General features: G+C 38.6%; 1 protein-coding gene across 6 annotated transcripts in view; it reads left to right on the forward strand.

Moving 5' to 3' along the window:
• AKT3 (AKT serine/threonine kinase 3) overlaps positions 1-16530 on the forward strand; it is a 148873-nt gene that overhangs the window by 128103 nt on the left and 4240 nt on the right. For all 6 annotated transcript variants that reach the window (XM_062637333.1, XM_062637332.1, XM_062637335.1 and 3 more), the window contains 2 exons: positions 3513-3727; positions 6378-6465. In XM_062637333.1, the coding sequence (XP_062493317.1) occupies positions 3513-3727; positions 6378-6465 (303 nt within the window). The remainder of the gene's footprint in view (positions 1-3512; positions 3728-6377; positions 6466-16530) is intronic.

Below are 16530 nucleotides of genomic sequence, written 5' to 3' on the forward strand. Positions count from 1 at the left end.
AACAAATTCTGTGAAAGAAAGCGGGTAACTTCATCTTTACTTCATGAAAACTCACCTGGCTGGAGTATGTACTTGGTGTAGCTGCTCTTTCTGTAGATTCCAGAGTGGTTGCACTTCTGCTTTTTATGATGGTTTTGGTGGGCTTGCTGCCTTTCCCGCTGTGACTTTGAAGGGACTGAGTTGTTAGGACAGTGTATTTGCTTAAACACAGATTTGTGGAATCTTAAAGGGGAGGGACAAGAATTGGCTGGAGATGATGGTGGCAGCTTTTAAGGGCAGCATACAAAGTACAGGACATCAGACTTTCCACTGTTGTCTGTGCCTGGCCAGGTGCTTAAGCTGGTACCCCTTATATAGAGGGATACTCCACAAATACTGGAGGGACATCCAGTTTTCTCTTGGTCCTCACAGCCAAAGGAAGGTATTTCTAAAAGCAAATATCCACTTCATGGTAGGCAAAAACCTGAATTATTCATGGGTACAAAGCCTGAAGCTATGTGTCATGTTCATTTTAGCACTGAGTTGGAGCTTTCTTGACCTATGTTCTTTGTAATTAAAAACAAATCCCTCAAATCCAAGATCTGTTTGGAAAGGGTTCTGTAATGCTAGGGCAGCGTGTATTGTCATGCTCTCATGCCTGCCCTAACTGTATGGATTTAGTTATAGGAGCTGCTGGACTCCTGCACTTCCATTGATTTGTCACGGTCTACGAATCCTGTAGTTTCTTAACACCATGAGATGCAGAAATTACTTAAAGAAAATACTAGTGTGTATTTATTGTGAATACACTGCGTACAATTTTATTGCATTTATATTAAAATAAGTTGAGATGCCTTTTGCTTTATTTACACTATTTTCAGGCTGTTTTCCTTTTGCCTAAATGAAACCCTTTTGATGCTCTTGCTTGTCTGGCTGGCTGTAAACCAGGTATTTAAACAAAAATAAAGAGTTGCCAGTTTTGCCAGCTGGGGATGAGAACCCGGCTGGTGCTATGTGGGTTCGAGAGGCAGTTAATCCAGCTTTTATGCTTTTTTATGATTTTATGTAAAAAGAGGTTAAAAATCACATTTGGCTCTTTCTTTGTACCACTGTTTTGTTGCTGTTGTGGGAATGCAGCAAAAGGTTTCTCGTACTTTTTATTATTATTAGGTAAAGTCCTGCATAAATTAGGGAAAGCCACAGATACAGTTTGCTTTAGCTACTAGCTGTGTGATTTGCCTTGCTTATGTTTTATCTTCCCATTGACTTCTTTTATAAATCGCACATGCAAACCACACCTCAACTTACTTGTTAGAAGAATCTACCACTGCCTTCAATTTTATGTATTTTACTAGCTGCAAAGGAAAAGAGTAGCTAACTGTACAGATAGGAGAAATAGTAACAGTGCTAATAGGTGTAGGAGAAAAATATAGAATGTTTTTATTCTGTGGCACAAGAAACGGTGATTTAAAGACAAGTGTCACAGATTCCATATACAGTTTTTCAGCAAATAGCTTGCAATATGTTCGAACTCATAAAACATTTAATTGATTTTAAAATGCAAGAGTTATTTTAGTTTTGTCATATGTACTTATTCAGATAATTTGTTGTATTTTACACTTCCCAAAATTTCACCCTCTATTTGAAAATATGAATGATGTAACGAGTCTGTTTTGGCACAGTTGTAAATAGTATGTGTTAATGTGTTAATATTTATGATTTTTTAGTCTTATATACACAAGAGGGATTTTTAATATACTTCTTTTCATCATGTTTCTACTACTAATCCTTAAGGACAGGGAAGACTAAGAACACGAATGCATTAATAGTTGTGGGATTGTCAAAATTGCCATACTAGATCAGGTAGCATTTTGTTTCTGCTAGTAGCATGTACCAGATACTTCAGAGCAGGCTTGGATTTACTGGGGGAGAAAATGGGGAGGCAGAAAAACAGACTTGATACCTTCATTAGGACTGGTGAGAGTAGTGCATGTGTCCTATGGTGTGGTCACAGCCACTTAATGTCCCCAGATGGGCAAAGGCTTTGTCTGTCCTTGCTTCAGAGGAAATTACTGGCAGTCCTCTTACACTTTTTAGACAATCACAAGCTTGTAGCAAAAGGTTTACTCGTAGCAAAAGGCTTCTGATCTGTTAGAGGTGGCCTTGTTCATTAAAGCCTGAAGACTTTGCTACACATTGCCAGATTTTCAATACTATATATCTAAATGGCTGTTCCTATGTGTCTGCTCACAGTTTGTATCTGTGGTGGTGATGGCGTGTGTCTGCGTGTTGTAGAAGTATTCTGTTTTCTAAGGATTAGTTTGTTGTTGCTTTCTTAGATTTATTTTTAAATCAGTTATGTGTTGCCTTTCGGAAGCCGTCTTTTAGTGATGTAGAAATAATTCTTTATGCCGAACTGTTTAATTCTTTATAAGTATAGTCCAACTCTATTAGTTATTTCTTTTCGCTTTCTTACTGTTTATTATTTAAGTCTGATTTCTTGTTTAAGGTTTTTGCCTCTTTAGTAGATCTTTCTGCAGCAGATATTGGCTGTTTAGCACGTACAATTGTCTTGCCTTCTGTTACCATTTATTAACTTCTGACTTGGTTCTTTTCAAAATGAAAGGGTATGATCTGCTAGAAATTCAAGAAATTGGAATTATATGTGTATATATTCAGTAGCCTCCAGTTTCCTTATTGCTTATGGTTTCATTATGGGTGTGTGCTGCTGTTGTCTCCATTTCTACAATTTAATATGGAGGTGTATTAAGGTTAAGACACACTCTTTAGATTCCTTCTTCCAATTCTCTGAGGCTGCTGGAAGGAGGACTGTAGAGTATGTTGTTTAGATACACAGCATTGGAGGCACTATGTTAACAAATGATACAAACATTCCCATGTTTCTGTAATTGTATACTGTCATATAAACATAATATCATAGTAAACATTGTCATATTTCTTTGCATTAAAGCAGGCCAGCTGTTTGGACTATTTCATGGAATATAATGAAACTGTCAGGAGAAACGCATTGAGGACTTTTAGTATAAACAAAGATCATAAAGGAGCTAAGCTTGTCTTAGTAAGATTAAAGCGTTTCTAAATTTGAGGCTTTATTTTCTTACAGGTGGGGTAAAGAGAAAAGAAGTGACTGAGCAAGGAGATGATACGCTTCTTCTTCCAGAAGAATTCTAACTGAGGCAGTAGTACCCATAGATAGTGTCTCTTCCTAAAGTTGTGCACACTATAAAGGGGATGATAGAGGACATAAGAAAGGGGAAAATGCAGTCATGATTGTTTTGAGCAAGTCATCCTAAATTTTTTATTTTGCTTTTAGCAATATGCCTGGAATTTCATAGAGCTCAGGTGTGTCAGTACTGCAATTGCATGTATTGAGCCTCGTTCTTGGAATTCTTGTAGCACACTGTGAAAATAAACTCTTGGAAACACATTCGTAATGAGATGTGTCAAATAGACAGAAATGATCACGTCTGAAATAGTGCATGTCTTACAGCTGGTTTTGGTTTCTGTCTTAGGTGTTGGAAGATAATGACTATGGTCGTGCAGTGGACTGGTGGGGATTAGGAGTTGTCATGTATGAGATGATGTGTGGAAGACTACCATTCTACAACCAAGATCATGAGAAACTATTTGAACTGATACTAATGGAGGACATAAAATTTCCTCGAACTCTGTCTGCAGATGCAAAATCATTACTATCAGGCCTACTGATAAAGGATCCAAATAAGCGGTAAGTGAAATTATTTGGGTATACTGGCACCATAAATACTCTAGTTATACTGGGTAATGTAAAAATAGGCCCATGATTCCTGGCCTTCCTGACAGAGGGACCTCTCAGTCACAGGAAAAGGCCATATGCATCCATACAGTCTCAGCTTTCCACTTTTTCAATACAGCAAAAATATACAAAGTGAGTTTAATGAGCAAAAGGGGAAAAATCACATGGAAAAGAACACTTTCTTAGTGATTCACAGGGATCTTTTCAGGTTAGATTGTGTACTGGAACAAAGGGAGAGCTCTCAATCATTTTGCAGAGTGTGATTTAACTCCGAGTTCGCTGTAGTGTCTCATGGGGACTGCAGTGCCTTTTTTTTGAAGTGATCATGGTAGAAGACATGTATAGACTAAATTTCATTAGGGCACATAAATCATATATTAGACCACGTAAACTAGTAACATTAAAAATATACATCTGAGTGGAATTTAAATATAGTGGTTTGAAAGCAAGTGTCACGTAGCTCCTGCGTGTGCCCTTTTGTGTTGGGCATTTGCCTCTGGGATTGTTGCCTAGGAGAACCATTTTCCAGTGGTTTCTGCACTGGACCAGCAGCGTCTAGTCCCCTGTGGTTCTTAACTAAATCTCTGTCTTTGTAAATCAGTAAGATTTGTCTGTAGGTCCCCTTTCTTCCCCAGTCCCTCTGTTGTGTTTTCAAGTCTCTTGGCATGTTTTAAGGCTGCAGGCATTCTTCTGTCTGTCTGTCTCTTCTTTAGTTCTCTTGCACCCTCAGTTTGTTCTCAAAAAGTTTTTAGTAGTGGGCATGTTGCTGTGTCACTCCAAGGGATTTGCCTGAATGCAGCCAAGTGCAGCAGCCAGGAAGGACAGCACAAGTGGTCAGCCTTCCTGCTGCTGCCCAGCAATGCCAGTTTAACTGAATTTACCGTGTGCACTAAAAGCAAACTGTGACCAACCAGCTAAATACATGGAGAGTAAAGTAAAAATTTGCTCCTATAGCAACTCCTAATGCATTTTTAACCTCCAAACAATCTGACCCATCAAATATATAAACCTTTAGAATTTAAAAGATAGTCCTTTGTAATTAATCTTTGCAGACAGTAATGTTTATTAGAGACATTTACAAGCTTATTCACATTCAAGTTCTTATTCTAGCTGATGCTAAATAGGGTGGGAGCCCACAGGTTAACTGAAGCTCAGCTTTTCTCTGAGCAGCTGGATGGGAAGATAATGAGAGAAGTCTGGCGACTGCAGGCTAACTGGAATACTTTGCAGAGATGTAGTGAATTTTACAATAAGTAATTGAGAAACAAAGAGGAATACAGCTTGGAAATAACTTTACACCCAGCCTCTGCAGGACTGAGTATTCCAGAATACTTTTTTAATTTGGCAGCAGGGTAGTACCAACACAAATTAATTTTTTTTTCCTTAGTTGTGGGAATTATTGCTTCTTGCAATATATGCTTTAGAGAGAAATCTGTCTTACTTAAAAGGTTGCTTTAAAAATTTCTCTTTATGTCTTTAGCAGTGCCTTTTAATGAAGGACAGATTGCTTGTGTCACTCTTCTTGTCCATATTCAATATACATGGGCTACTTATTCAGTTAAGAGGAGCTTTTTTTCCTATTGCAGTTTCTTTCTGTTAGTCCAGTAGGATAGCCAGTCTCAGGAAGAAGTTAGATGAGAGCCGAGCAGTGGTGAGAGTCCACATGCTGTTAAAAGGGGCAGAGATTCCCTTTACTGGATGTGTAGTTCTTTCTTGGCCACCACCAGCAGCTCAGGGATGCTCACTAAACTTGTTTAATCAAATTTAACTTACTAATGAAACAAAAACCTGACGGTTCTGTCTTGTTTTCTCATTGCTGGGTTAGATTTCTTCTAAGTAAGTGAGCTGACTCAGCTCAGAGTCATCAGTGGGAATGATGCTGTGGATGCAAGTGAGAAGGGAGAGGTATAGGCAGGGGTGGGACCCTGTTTTGGCAGCAGTGGCCACTTTGTCGAGCTCAGATCACCTTGGGCAAGTTCACCCAAAGTAGGTGGAATTCAGTTCCTAGGATGATTTACCAGACAGTCTGGCTTCGGCAAGCTGTGGGCCACCGTGAGTATTGTGGTTATTTACAGTGGCCTTTAAATAACCTTCTCAGCAGGCCTACAATTTATTAATTTATACTAATTGACTCAGATTGAGACTATTTTATGGTAATTGGTTAATTGTTACAGCACCCAGATGCAACAGCAGTGAACACTGTATAAAAATGATGTGTGAGTCATTACTGATTCAGTGCCTGGCACCTCCTTGGCAAAATTTTATGTCAGCATTGTTGGGTTGGTTTTGGTTTTTAGTAGTGCCAGGAAATCAGTTGGTCTTTCAAGAAAACCAAACTTAAGTATGTTTTTAAAATAAATGAATTAGTAAAAAAGCTTATCATGGACAGTAATGAGCACTGTAGTTGGAATAATCAAATAGAATAGACCATGGCATAGATACTTCTGCTATCAGATCACCTGAATTCGTATTAAATAGGTGAGAATTACATATTAAGAGGGTGAGAATTGTTCCCAGGTAGTCACTTTTCCAACCATTACAATAACTAATCTTCCTTTGGAGAAATGCTTGTTTAATACGATCTCTTTTCCACTCTCTTCAGACTTGGTGGAGGCCCAGATGATGCAAAAGAAATCATGCGTCATAGTTTCTTTGCTGGAGTAAACTGGCAAGATGTGTATGATAAGAAGGTATGTCTTTACATGACATTGAATAATCTGGCTTCTGCAAAGTGGTTTCCATGAATAGTCATAGGACTGCTGCTCTCTGAAGTTAGTGTTTTTCTTTGCAACTTTTTGTGTTAATACAAATGAATAATTGTTCTGAACTAGGTGTGCTTACTTAATCTTTTGGGTTTTAGTAACAATTTTCCAGTGGAACAAAAATAAATTCTGAAACCCTACTTAAACTCAGCAAAGATTTTTTTATTTTATTATGTAAATGTCCAGATTTTTTCCTTTCGTTTTTTCTTCCTGGGCCTTCAAGAGAAAAGCAAGTGTCTCAAGATAATGGCAGAACACGGAATTGAAGTTTGTCCTGAATTGTCTTTTTATTTCTGCCTTTTATTGAAAAGCTGTTTTACGGAAATAGGAAGATTAAGTCATTGGAAGGGACTCACAGCAAAACCCTGGTTTCTGGTTGTTTGTGTTTAAGAAGAAATCTTTTTCAAACTGATTTTTAAAGAGATATCTAAGAAAATTAAAATAGCATTAAAACACTGAGCCAAAACAGCTTGTGGAGAAAGCAAGTACTGGGAATTCAATTGGAACAGTTTTCTCTAAACCCTGTCCTGTTCCTGTAATGATCAACACTTTGGGGATGATTTTAGAAAATGAATTTATCTTACTCAGTAGTGAAACTCAATTTGACTTAAGTTGTTTTATATACAGAAGCCGATTTTATCTCAGTACTTGTGTAAGAATTTACTTGTTGCTATAAACCCCTTCTATTTTGATAAAGTCTTTTTTTTATATACCCCAACTGTTTTACATTGTTAATCTGTCAGTTGAGCTTGTGTAATTTTAAAAGATAGATTTTTCTCCTTTTTTTGCTTTGTTCAAATAAAAGGAAAATGGAAGACATACGAAGGAGCAGAATATGTTTATGCTACAACGTCAATGATACAAACTGTTTTTTCAGTTGTTGTTGAACTGGAATTTTGAAAATGTGTGGTTGTTGGTGTGGTACTTCTCTGACAAATACCGGAATTGAAATAGGAGCCTGGATATGATGATACAAAATATGGTACTCTGAAGTTACTTGGTACAAGTGTGATTTTTCCCTGGCAGTATCATGAGGTTTCAGGAAACTCTAAAATAAATAATCAGAGCAAGTATAATAATCAGGTTCTTTATGAGCTCAACCACTGGCTGGTTATTTAAGGACATTGGAGGAAAGCACTTTGAGGATAAAATCTAAAAATACAAGTTGAGGACCTTTAGAGTTTGTAAAAACCCCACTAAAACCAATTGGATTGCAATGTGCTAGGAGTGGGTGAGAAAGAAAAAGCTGTTACATTACTCTTGCTCTGTTGAGAAAGATTTCTTAATTATTCTACATTAGAAATAGAATTCTCAATTCTACACTCAACATTATGTTTAGTTAGGAAAATACAGATACTCTTAATTTTTAAACATGTATTTTGAGTCTTTCCATACGACCGCGGCAAATGTCTTTCAGTCAGGAACTTATTCTGAGCTATTAAAATCAAAGGGGGTATATTGCAGGCATTAAAATAAATTATATAAATATATGTAATTGCGGGTATTTTGTTTTTATCCTCGTGGAGGTGGATATGGCTTATTAGAGTGTTATAACAGGAGAAATTGTAGTCATTCATTGTTTACTCTGTCTGTTGTTCCTTTGAGAAACTAAATTTGCTAGTAAAAAAATCAGTTGAATTTCCTCATCTGAACAGTTAACTTCAAGGATCATAGAATTGTTTTTCTGCAGTCCTGGCACACCATGTATTCTTTATGGAAAAATAGCTCGTGAAGATGTCTTCTGACAGTATGCTTTTCTGTTTAATTAAGAAATAGTTTTGTTCCTATTACAAAGCCGTTTGTCTGGTTGGTTAAAATACCCAAATGTTCTTTCTGCACACACAGTCTTACCAGTTCTGAAGTATGCAAGGAGTAAAACTGCTCTGAAATACAAACTTGAAACATAATAATAAGGTTAATGAACTTTCACTGAGTATGTTTATTAGAATGCTTATATGAATATTTTTGAGGTTTTGGTATTCTAAAATAACTCGTGAGGAATGTGCATCCAAAAAATTTGATTTTCAAATAGATTTATTCTATGCTTGCTTCTGTTGCTGTTTATTATTAGTAGTATAGTCTTCAGCAGTAGGGTCACTTGATGAAATTGATAGTTGATATAATTATTTGCATAGTAAAAATATTTCACAGTATTCTTGTCTGAGGTTTATGCACTATGAAACCATAATTTTCTGGCTGCATTTCAGGAGTGTGTTGCTGTTAGCAATGAAAGAACTGAAGTTCATATTCAGAGTAATGGAAACCAAAAAATCATTTGTGTTCCAAGTAGTTGCTGGGGGATGGTTTAGTACATGTGCACACTCTGCTCCTGTGCCACAAACTGTAGCTTTTTTTGCTAGAAATTAGGGTTAGTACATCTCTGTGCTTACTAGGTTATCGCTTTACTGGTGTGATTAGAGACACAATTATAGATCTGTAAACTTAAGAGTATTTCATGCAGTAAGCAGTAGCTCTGTAGGGTAAATGATCCAAATGGTCAAATGGAATTATTAGCTCTCTGATACTGCTAACGAGTTAAACAAATCTGATACTACACAATGACAATAAAACATTGTATGGGCACGCTGGAGCAGAGAAGGTCGTTGCCTTTAAATGAAAAATGTATAGTAGTTAGCATTTGTGATCAGATATATTTATTTTTGGCAGAAAAACCATGAGGGCATATGAAAGAGAGCAGCCTGTGCCAGGTTCTTCCTGTGATCATCTCAGCCCTGATGAGTTTTTAGCTCTGTGCCTGGGTATGAGAAATTGAATAGTTTGGCAAACTCTGAAGACTTCAAAACCCCATATACTGCTAAATAAAATATTTGCTTTATTTTTAGCTAGGATCAGGAAGCTTTAAAAATTTCTCTGTTACTCATTTAGGAATTGTTTTAGCTTATTTTTATTTGGGTTGCAGAAATGTTCTTAAGTAGTTGGATGTTCTGTCTAGGGTCTTTCACTGAGCAAAAAACACATGGGCATTAGTGTAAAGATAGCAATTTGGGTATGCCTTCAGGATTGAAGCTTGAAGCCCTTAGGTAGAGTCATGGCAAAGGAGATCCAGCCCATGTAGCGAAGCCTGGGTTTCCTACTGCATGTAATACGGATGAAAGAAGAAAGAAACCATATGGGAATTTGGGCTGAGATACAGATCTATCCTTTTGATTTCTGATTGTTTCTGAAGCAAATTAGGGAGTGCTAACATATTTATTAGTTAGCACTGGGAAGGGAGTAGGGACAAGTGTCGGTTATGGTTAAAGCTGGGTTGTCTGACTTGGCTGCAGGCACACTCCTCTGTGTGGAGGCTGCGACTTTCAGCATGGAGTCTGACAGCTGCAAGGAGCTGTTCCTTACCTTTCCTTACCTCTGCTTTACTTAAGACAGAACAACAGCAGATGATGAAATCCCCTGGTTGAAGCCTGGGTTCAGGCCTGGCAAAATCTGCAATATAACTATAATCTGAAATGCATGTTGAGGTACTCTCGTATTGGAAGGACAGAAAATGAGGGAAATAGGAAAATACCAACATCTGGTTTTAGGCTGTTGCTATTTGAGTCTTACTATTTTTGTACAAATACCTGCAGTGCAACAAAGCCTGCAGAAATGACCCTCATTACTTGCTTTTGTGTTGTTGCCATGCGAAGTAGTAAAAAGATCAGAGAACTGCTAACCAGTCTGATCTTTTCATTGTGTTCCCAGTGACACTTCAAACTATATGGGGCAGACCTAGTGGTTGATTACCACCCTTTCCCCCAGCTGCTTAAATTTACAGGGAGGAAAATATACATAATGGTGTCTGATTCTTAAATTGTTGCTGTAGTCCTGGGAATGTGGTTTCTCTCTGTCCGTGATACCAGCATGTTATCACTTGGAAAACAGTTTGTCCATGGGCAAAACCCCCTGCTGAAGCCTGCCTTGCTGTGCATTTGTGCCGTGAGTCATTCCACCGCTGAAATCCCAGCCTTTCCTCCTCCCCTGCCTAGGACAACCACATGCAGTGTCCTAGCAGCATGCTTTGTAAGTTACTGGATTTCAGTTTATGTGTGAATAGACTGTTTACTTGGAACATCATGTAGTAAGTTAGCTGGTTTGTTGATACAAATACTTTTTATTTGATTTGGGAAGTCTGCCTGTGAACTGTGACGTTCTTTTAGCACTTCCAGCTGAGCAGAAGTGTGTGTAAATACGAAAGTGTATTTCACTGATGTAAGCCCATTCTCTTCTCACAGTACACTTTATGTTTCCCACCATTCTGATTTGGCTGATCTGTCTCTTCTGTTTAATTCTAGAAAATAACAACTTTGCAGGTTTGGTTCTTCAGAAAAGTTTAAGGTAGATGAAAGTTTGATGTCTGGACATCAAGTCATTAACTTTCATAGTCAGAAAGACTGTAAGACTTGACACTGTTTTTGACATACATCAGCCTTCAATAATAAACTGGAGGGAAATTGCTTAAATATAGCATATGGTGACAGTACAAGGCTTTACTGAAATAACTGTGTTGTAGTTATTTTTATAATAGATTTTCAAAATACATGTAAGAAAAGCAGAATTCATCTAATACATTGTAATTTATTAATAAAGAAGAGGCATATCAGTTGGGATGCAGCAGAGATTGTTTTTGAAATCAGACAACTTGGAATGTCATACTGAAGTTGAACCATAAGTAAGATTCAAATAGTTACTCCTCCAGAATAAAACCTGAAATTGAAGAACAGTGCTTACTCTTTTATATTTATATGACACATAAAGAATTAGTGTGTTTGGGAGTTTCGAGATTATAATCTAGTTATCTTGTTTATTTAAATGCATCATTCAGTGGGGGTGGTGTATAGCTGCTTCTCTTCCTTTCACACTTTATCTCAGAATACTATGCAGCTGCAGTCTGTTGGTGGATGAGATTCTTATGGCAGTGTTAATTCTGAGTTTGTTGGAAGGAAAATTCTCTTTACATTAAAAGGAGAAGGAAGATCAGATTGATGTTCTTAAGCATCGTATTTTTCATTTGGAAGATCAAGTGCAGCACAGTTACTTTGAAGTAGTTTCAGCCGCTTCCTATACTGCACCAAGACAAATGATTCCTGTCAGATTATCTCTGAGCAAATAATGTAACATATTTTCTCTCATACTGAAGTATTTGTGAGTAAATGTGAGAAAGCTCAAGGTGTAGGACAGAGCCTGTCTGTTCATCTCTGTGTGATGGTAACAATCAGGTACTGTACCTGCCCCTTTCCTTCCCCAGAGACATGGGTGGCGGGTTTCCCAGATCCTAAGCTGTAGAAAGCCAGTGGTGTTTCTCACATGCTGCTTGTGATGGATTCCAAATGGAAATGCCATTCACTAGAAATAATAAAGACACTAAGAATTCGATATTGCTTCTGCTGTCATTTCTAACATCAAGCCTTGGAAATGGCTGGGGCAGATTCAGCTTGACAGATGGGTGTGAAATGCTTTTTGTCTTGAACATCAACTCTTAACTCACACAGAATTTAGACTTTTATTTCTTTATTTGTACACACACATACGTATCCATGTATATGTGTGCGTGTAGTACATGAATGCAGAAAATCTGTATTTCTGGTGCTTTGAGTAAATCATGGATGCTGGAGGTGCAGTCTCCTGTCTGATTCTAGAGTCTTCCATCTGAATTTGCCCAGGCCACTAGAAGATGGAAATCGTCCCATACTAAGGCTCGGCAGCTGGGGCTGAGCAGCATGCTTCTCTCACAGACAGACAAGGCCTGTGCTTAGCAAAAGCTCATCTTACTCCTTCTGGAGCAGGTTATGGGGTGTGCCTTGCAATGCTCACGTTACTCTTGGACTTTCTGACTTCTGAGGTCAGAAGTGGATAAAAGCTGTGGCAGTAGCGGCTGGATGCCATTTCCTTGTGGCACCGAGCATGAAATGCCACTGGCAATAGAGGGGCATCTTCATGTTGTGATCACCAGAGCTGTAGTTAATGTTGGGTGTTTTGTTCTTTGTAATTAAAGTTCAAATGACCCTTGGGCTGTATAGGGAAACTCAGGTTTGGCATCAGTCTAAGTGGCTGTTTGCAGCAGTTGTACCTTATTTGTCTTTCTGGCTGTTTTATTACAGCTGAAATTTGTGGAGATTTTACTTTCTGTTTTTCAGGATCACCTGACAATTAATGAACAAAGGTGCCACTCCTCCAGCAAGATGGTCGCCAAGTTTCTTTATCAAGGCCTCCTGTGTTGGTGACATGGTTTACAAAATCTGTCTTGAATGGTTCTGTCCCCAGTCTTCTGAATGTGGTGTTGAAGTACCATATCCCTCGGTGTACACTTGCATGCATCATTTATACCGCACTCTGTGCTTCTGCTTTGCCTGGAAGGTTGTTAGAAAAGGATTTGTTAGTGCATTTCTCTAATTTTCTTCTGGAGGTGATGCCCAAGCTCTGTGTGCCGGTTCCTTGACAAGAATTATCTTGGAGATTCTCCCATTAGAACTGGGAGTGTGCCTTGCGGGTGTCTCAACAATTATATGAAGGTCAGAGAAAGACTTTCCTTGAGGGAGAGGGACATGTTCCTTTGGTGGCAGATGAGGAGTCTGGAGTGGCATGTCCACAAGACTGCAGCCACAGTTGGTTTAGTGTAGCTGGGGTAGAGCAGATGGAAAGGAACAATCCCCTGTTCTGGCTGTCCTCACGGCTGGGCTGTTGGGAATGATACTGTGAGGGAGGGAGGCAAAGTGTATGGAAAGAATTAAAAAACCCTTCAGCAGCTCTCTGTTGAGTTGTATCTGTGTGTCTTGATCTCAGCTACCATTTCCTCTTTCCCATAGGCTGCAGGGGATGGTTGGTGTATGTGAGGTTATAGCTTGTATAAACACCAGTGTAAGTTGTTGTAGGGAGCCACAGGGCTGCATGGTTTGTTACTGCAGTCACTGAAGTTTCCCACTGCCTTCAGTGTCCAGGATATGAAAGTTACTGCTGTAAGATGGATGAATCCTAAAACACCAGTGACATAAATTTGCATTGGGTTCCTTCTTGGGTTATAGCCTGAAGTTTTGGGTTTTACCTGTTTCAGTGCCCCAGACAGCCAAACTTCTGCCATAGCTGGAAGTTTCATCAGCTGACTTACTTACTGGATGTTATCGATAAACAGTTTTCTATTAAGCCTAGTTACTGAGCATCAAATTGGAGCACCAGCTTCATCCCATCACCTGTGATTGATGAATTTTCTTTTAATAGTGCTTTTCATATGTGAAATTATTACTGTAATTATTAAGAGTCATTTAGAGCTGTGCTGCTCTTTCTGAAATAAAGTTTTTGAAGTGTTTTCATAACCACAAGGGAGGTGATCTAAACCTGTCGTGAGGCCCATTGTTTCAGTGCACAAGAAACTCCACGAACAAACCAACAAAACAAAAATCAAACCACACGGTTCTGTGGTTTGATTACTGAGAATACCAGTAATTAGCCAGTAAATTTTTGAGGAAGAAACTTGCCATCTAATGCCTTACCTTTTTCCTCTCCAACTGCAGATTCATAAGTTGCTGCATATTATGGTCTTACCCTGCCTTTCCATTTGTTTTTAATTAACTTCTTTGACCTAACTTACAGTCATTAAAGACTGCAGAGCCTGTGTTTTCTCCTTTTCTTCACGTAGTTGTAGCATGAAAGGTCTCTGGTTTACTTCAGAGCAAGAGTGGTTTGTTCTACTTTCTGCTGTGTTGCACTATTGGAAAGACCTTGCTCCTTGTCCTTGACTTGAAAAACAAGAACATTTTTCTTAAGCTTTTATTTTCACATGAAAGTTTTAATTCTTGTGAAATGGCATTTCCCCTTTCTGATCTGGAAAAACAGTCACAGTCAAGGAGGCAGTAAAATTGTCAGGAGCCTGTTACCCAGTGGTTTGGGTTTCTTTCATACTGAGTTTATCTAATGTTTACTTCTGTTGCTGAGAACTGTGAAAGTGTCTTTTAAAACGATGTGTAGTGGTGGGCACGTGTCCTTGAGTAGAGTACCGTGCCTGGCTTCATGTAATATTTTTTTTGTAGCTTTCTGAGTGTTTTCTGAGAGAGAAAAGTGACAAAACCAGCAGCGTGGGATGTTCCACAGGAGTAACTTTGTGTGCAGGAATCGTGTGGCCACTTTGCTGGGGGAAAGCACGACTTTGAAAATCTTTTAATAGTGCAGAATTGATGGGATGGCCGAGTACTTACAGAAATTGTTTTCATAGAAGTGCAGGAATTTGTACATTAAAACAGAGCAACTTGTTTCTGGATGCTAAATGTAGCTGGATTTATGCCTGGAAGATTATTCTGATGTTGAGTTCTTGTATGTTAGCTCCTTAAACAATTTATCCTATGGTGCTCAAAACCTTTACTTCAGATACCCTCTGCTGTGGTATCTTTCCCATTCAGGAGTATGTAAGGAAAAAATGAATTTAGTTTTGTAAAAGTATTAATCATATTTATTGTGCTGTTAAGTATACTCAAGTGATAGATTTATCTTTGCTTAATAATTGTTTGGACTGTTACTGACAGTTTGGATCAGATGAAATAGAGTATGTACTCAATGTCTTAGTATGTACTCAAAGGGAGAAGAGAGTCAAACTGTTGAATGTGAAGGGTATGCTGAAGGACTTGTAGGTGTATCCTGGGAGAAATGGTGACAGAATCTGGTCTTGTGTCCAAAGAACCACTGGTGTTCTGGTGTGGTTCTCATATTGCAGAGTACAGTGAAGGCATCTTTCTCCAGCTAAGGAGGCTTTCACAATACCAGCTGTCAGTGTAGTACAACCTGTGTGAGAGGGAAAACATGAAAAGAACTGGGTGGCAGTTTTCAACCTGGATTTGGGAACGATGGGAGTTCGTGGGTGCATTTGTAATGGTGAAAAGAAATGGGGAGATTTTATATGAGTGTATGCACCTACACAAGCTTTTGTTTATTTTCCTGTTGTCTTGCTGTTTAAGTGCCCTGTTTATGCAGTTTACTGCATTTTAATCTTCTATGTCTCATCCCAATCCATGAAGCATTAGGAATTGATATGAATAGTTTTCTGGATAGAGATATGCCGTGAAGAGCATCTTCATACTTGCACAGTCTAGTCCTCCTAGGGCAGGCTAGAGGGTTTTCTGTTTGTATGGCTCTATTTGTGTATTGTGTAGCCTCCTTTGGTTATCACTGGGATGCACAGCTGCTTCTAACACTCACCAGTTCATGCAGATCTCTCCAGCCTGTTAGAAACCCCCAAACCAAAACCCCAACAAATCTTGTGCATTGAGCATAGTAAAATAAGGAAAATTCTTACTATTGTAAAAAATTATCATCAAGAAGAAGAGTTTCTGCAGTGTGTGTTGTGTATTGTAAGTTGTGTCTGATGCACTGAACTAGGGACAGAAGGCGGTGGAACAGCAGTTTCACTTCCTCTGCTGTGGGGAAAATGCATGAATTAATTGTTTGGTGTTGGTGTTTTGGAGTTGAGGGATAACATGAAACCAGTGTAAACCACAGGCAACCTCTGATAATATCAGTGAGCCATAATGTAACCTGTTACACAGAAAGGGAAATTGATACACTATCTTCAGGGTGTGTATTTGTATTTTAAATTGCATGTGAGGATTTAACACCAAAGGGCTCAAGGTGCAAACCAAAACATTGTCCCCTCCTTTACCCCTCTTCCCTCCTGCCCCATTTGCAATGCCATACATACTAAACTGCTGCATTGGGGTGGACTGGCACAAGGCAGTGTGATATTCCATACTGAATATGCCTTCTTATTAAAATCTTTGGCCAGTAGGTGGTTGTTCTGGAGGAGAAGGTAGATATAACCAGTCTGATTCAGAGGAGAGGCAAGGAGGTTGAGCTGTGAGCAAATACTAGTGATGTGGTGTTGGGAAATACCACGCTGTATGGTGCAAGCAGTGGGCAGAATTAGATCCACTAAAGCATGAACTGGCTTTTTTTCAAATATAAAACTTATTTTCACATTCGTATTTTCTTCTAAAGGCAAGTTCAGATCTAGGC

The sequence above is a fragment of the Pezoporus occidentalis genome, unplaced genomic scaffold (genome assembly GCF_034315485.1).
Source record: "Pezoporus occidentalis ecotype Australia unplaced genomic scaffold, CSIRO_AGI_Poc_V1 ctg52, whole genome shotgun sequence".
Lineage (NCBI taxonomy): Eukaryota > Metazoa > Chordata > Aves > Psittaciformes > Psittacidae > Pezoporus > Pezoporus occidentalis.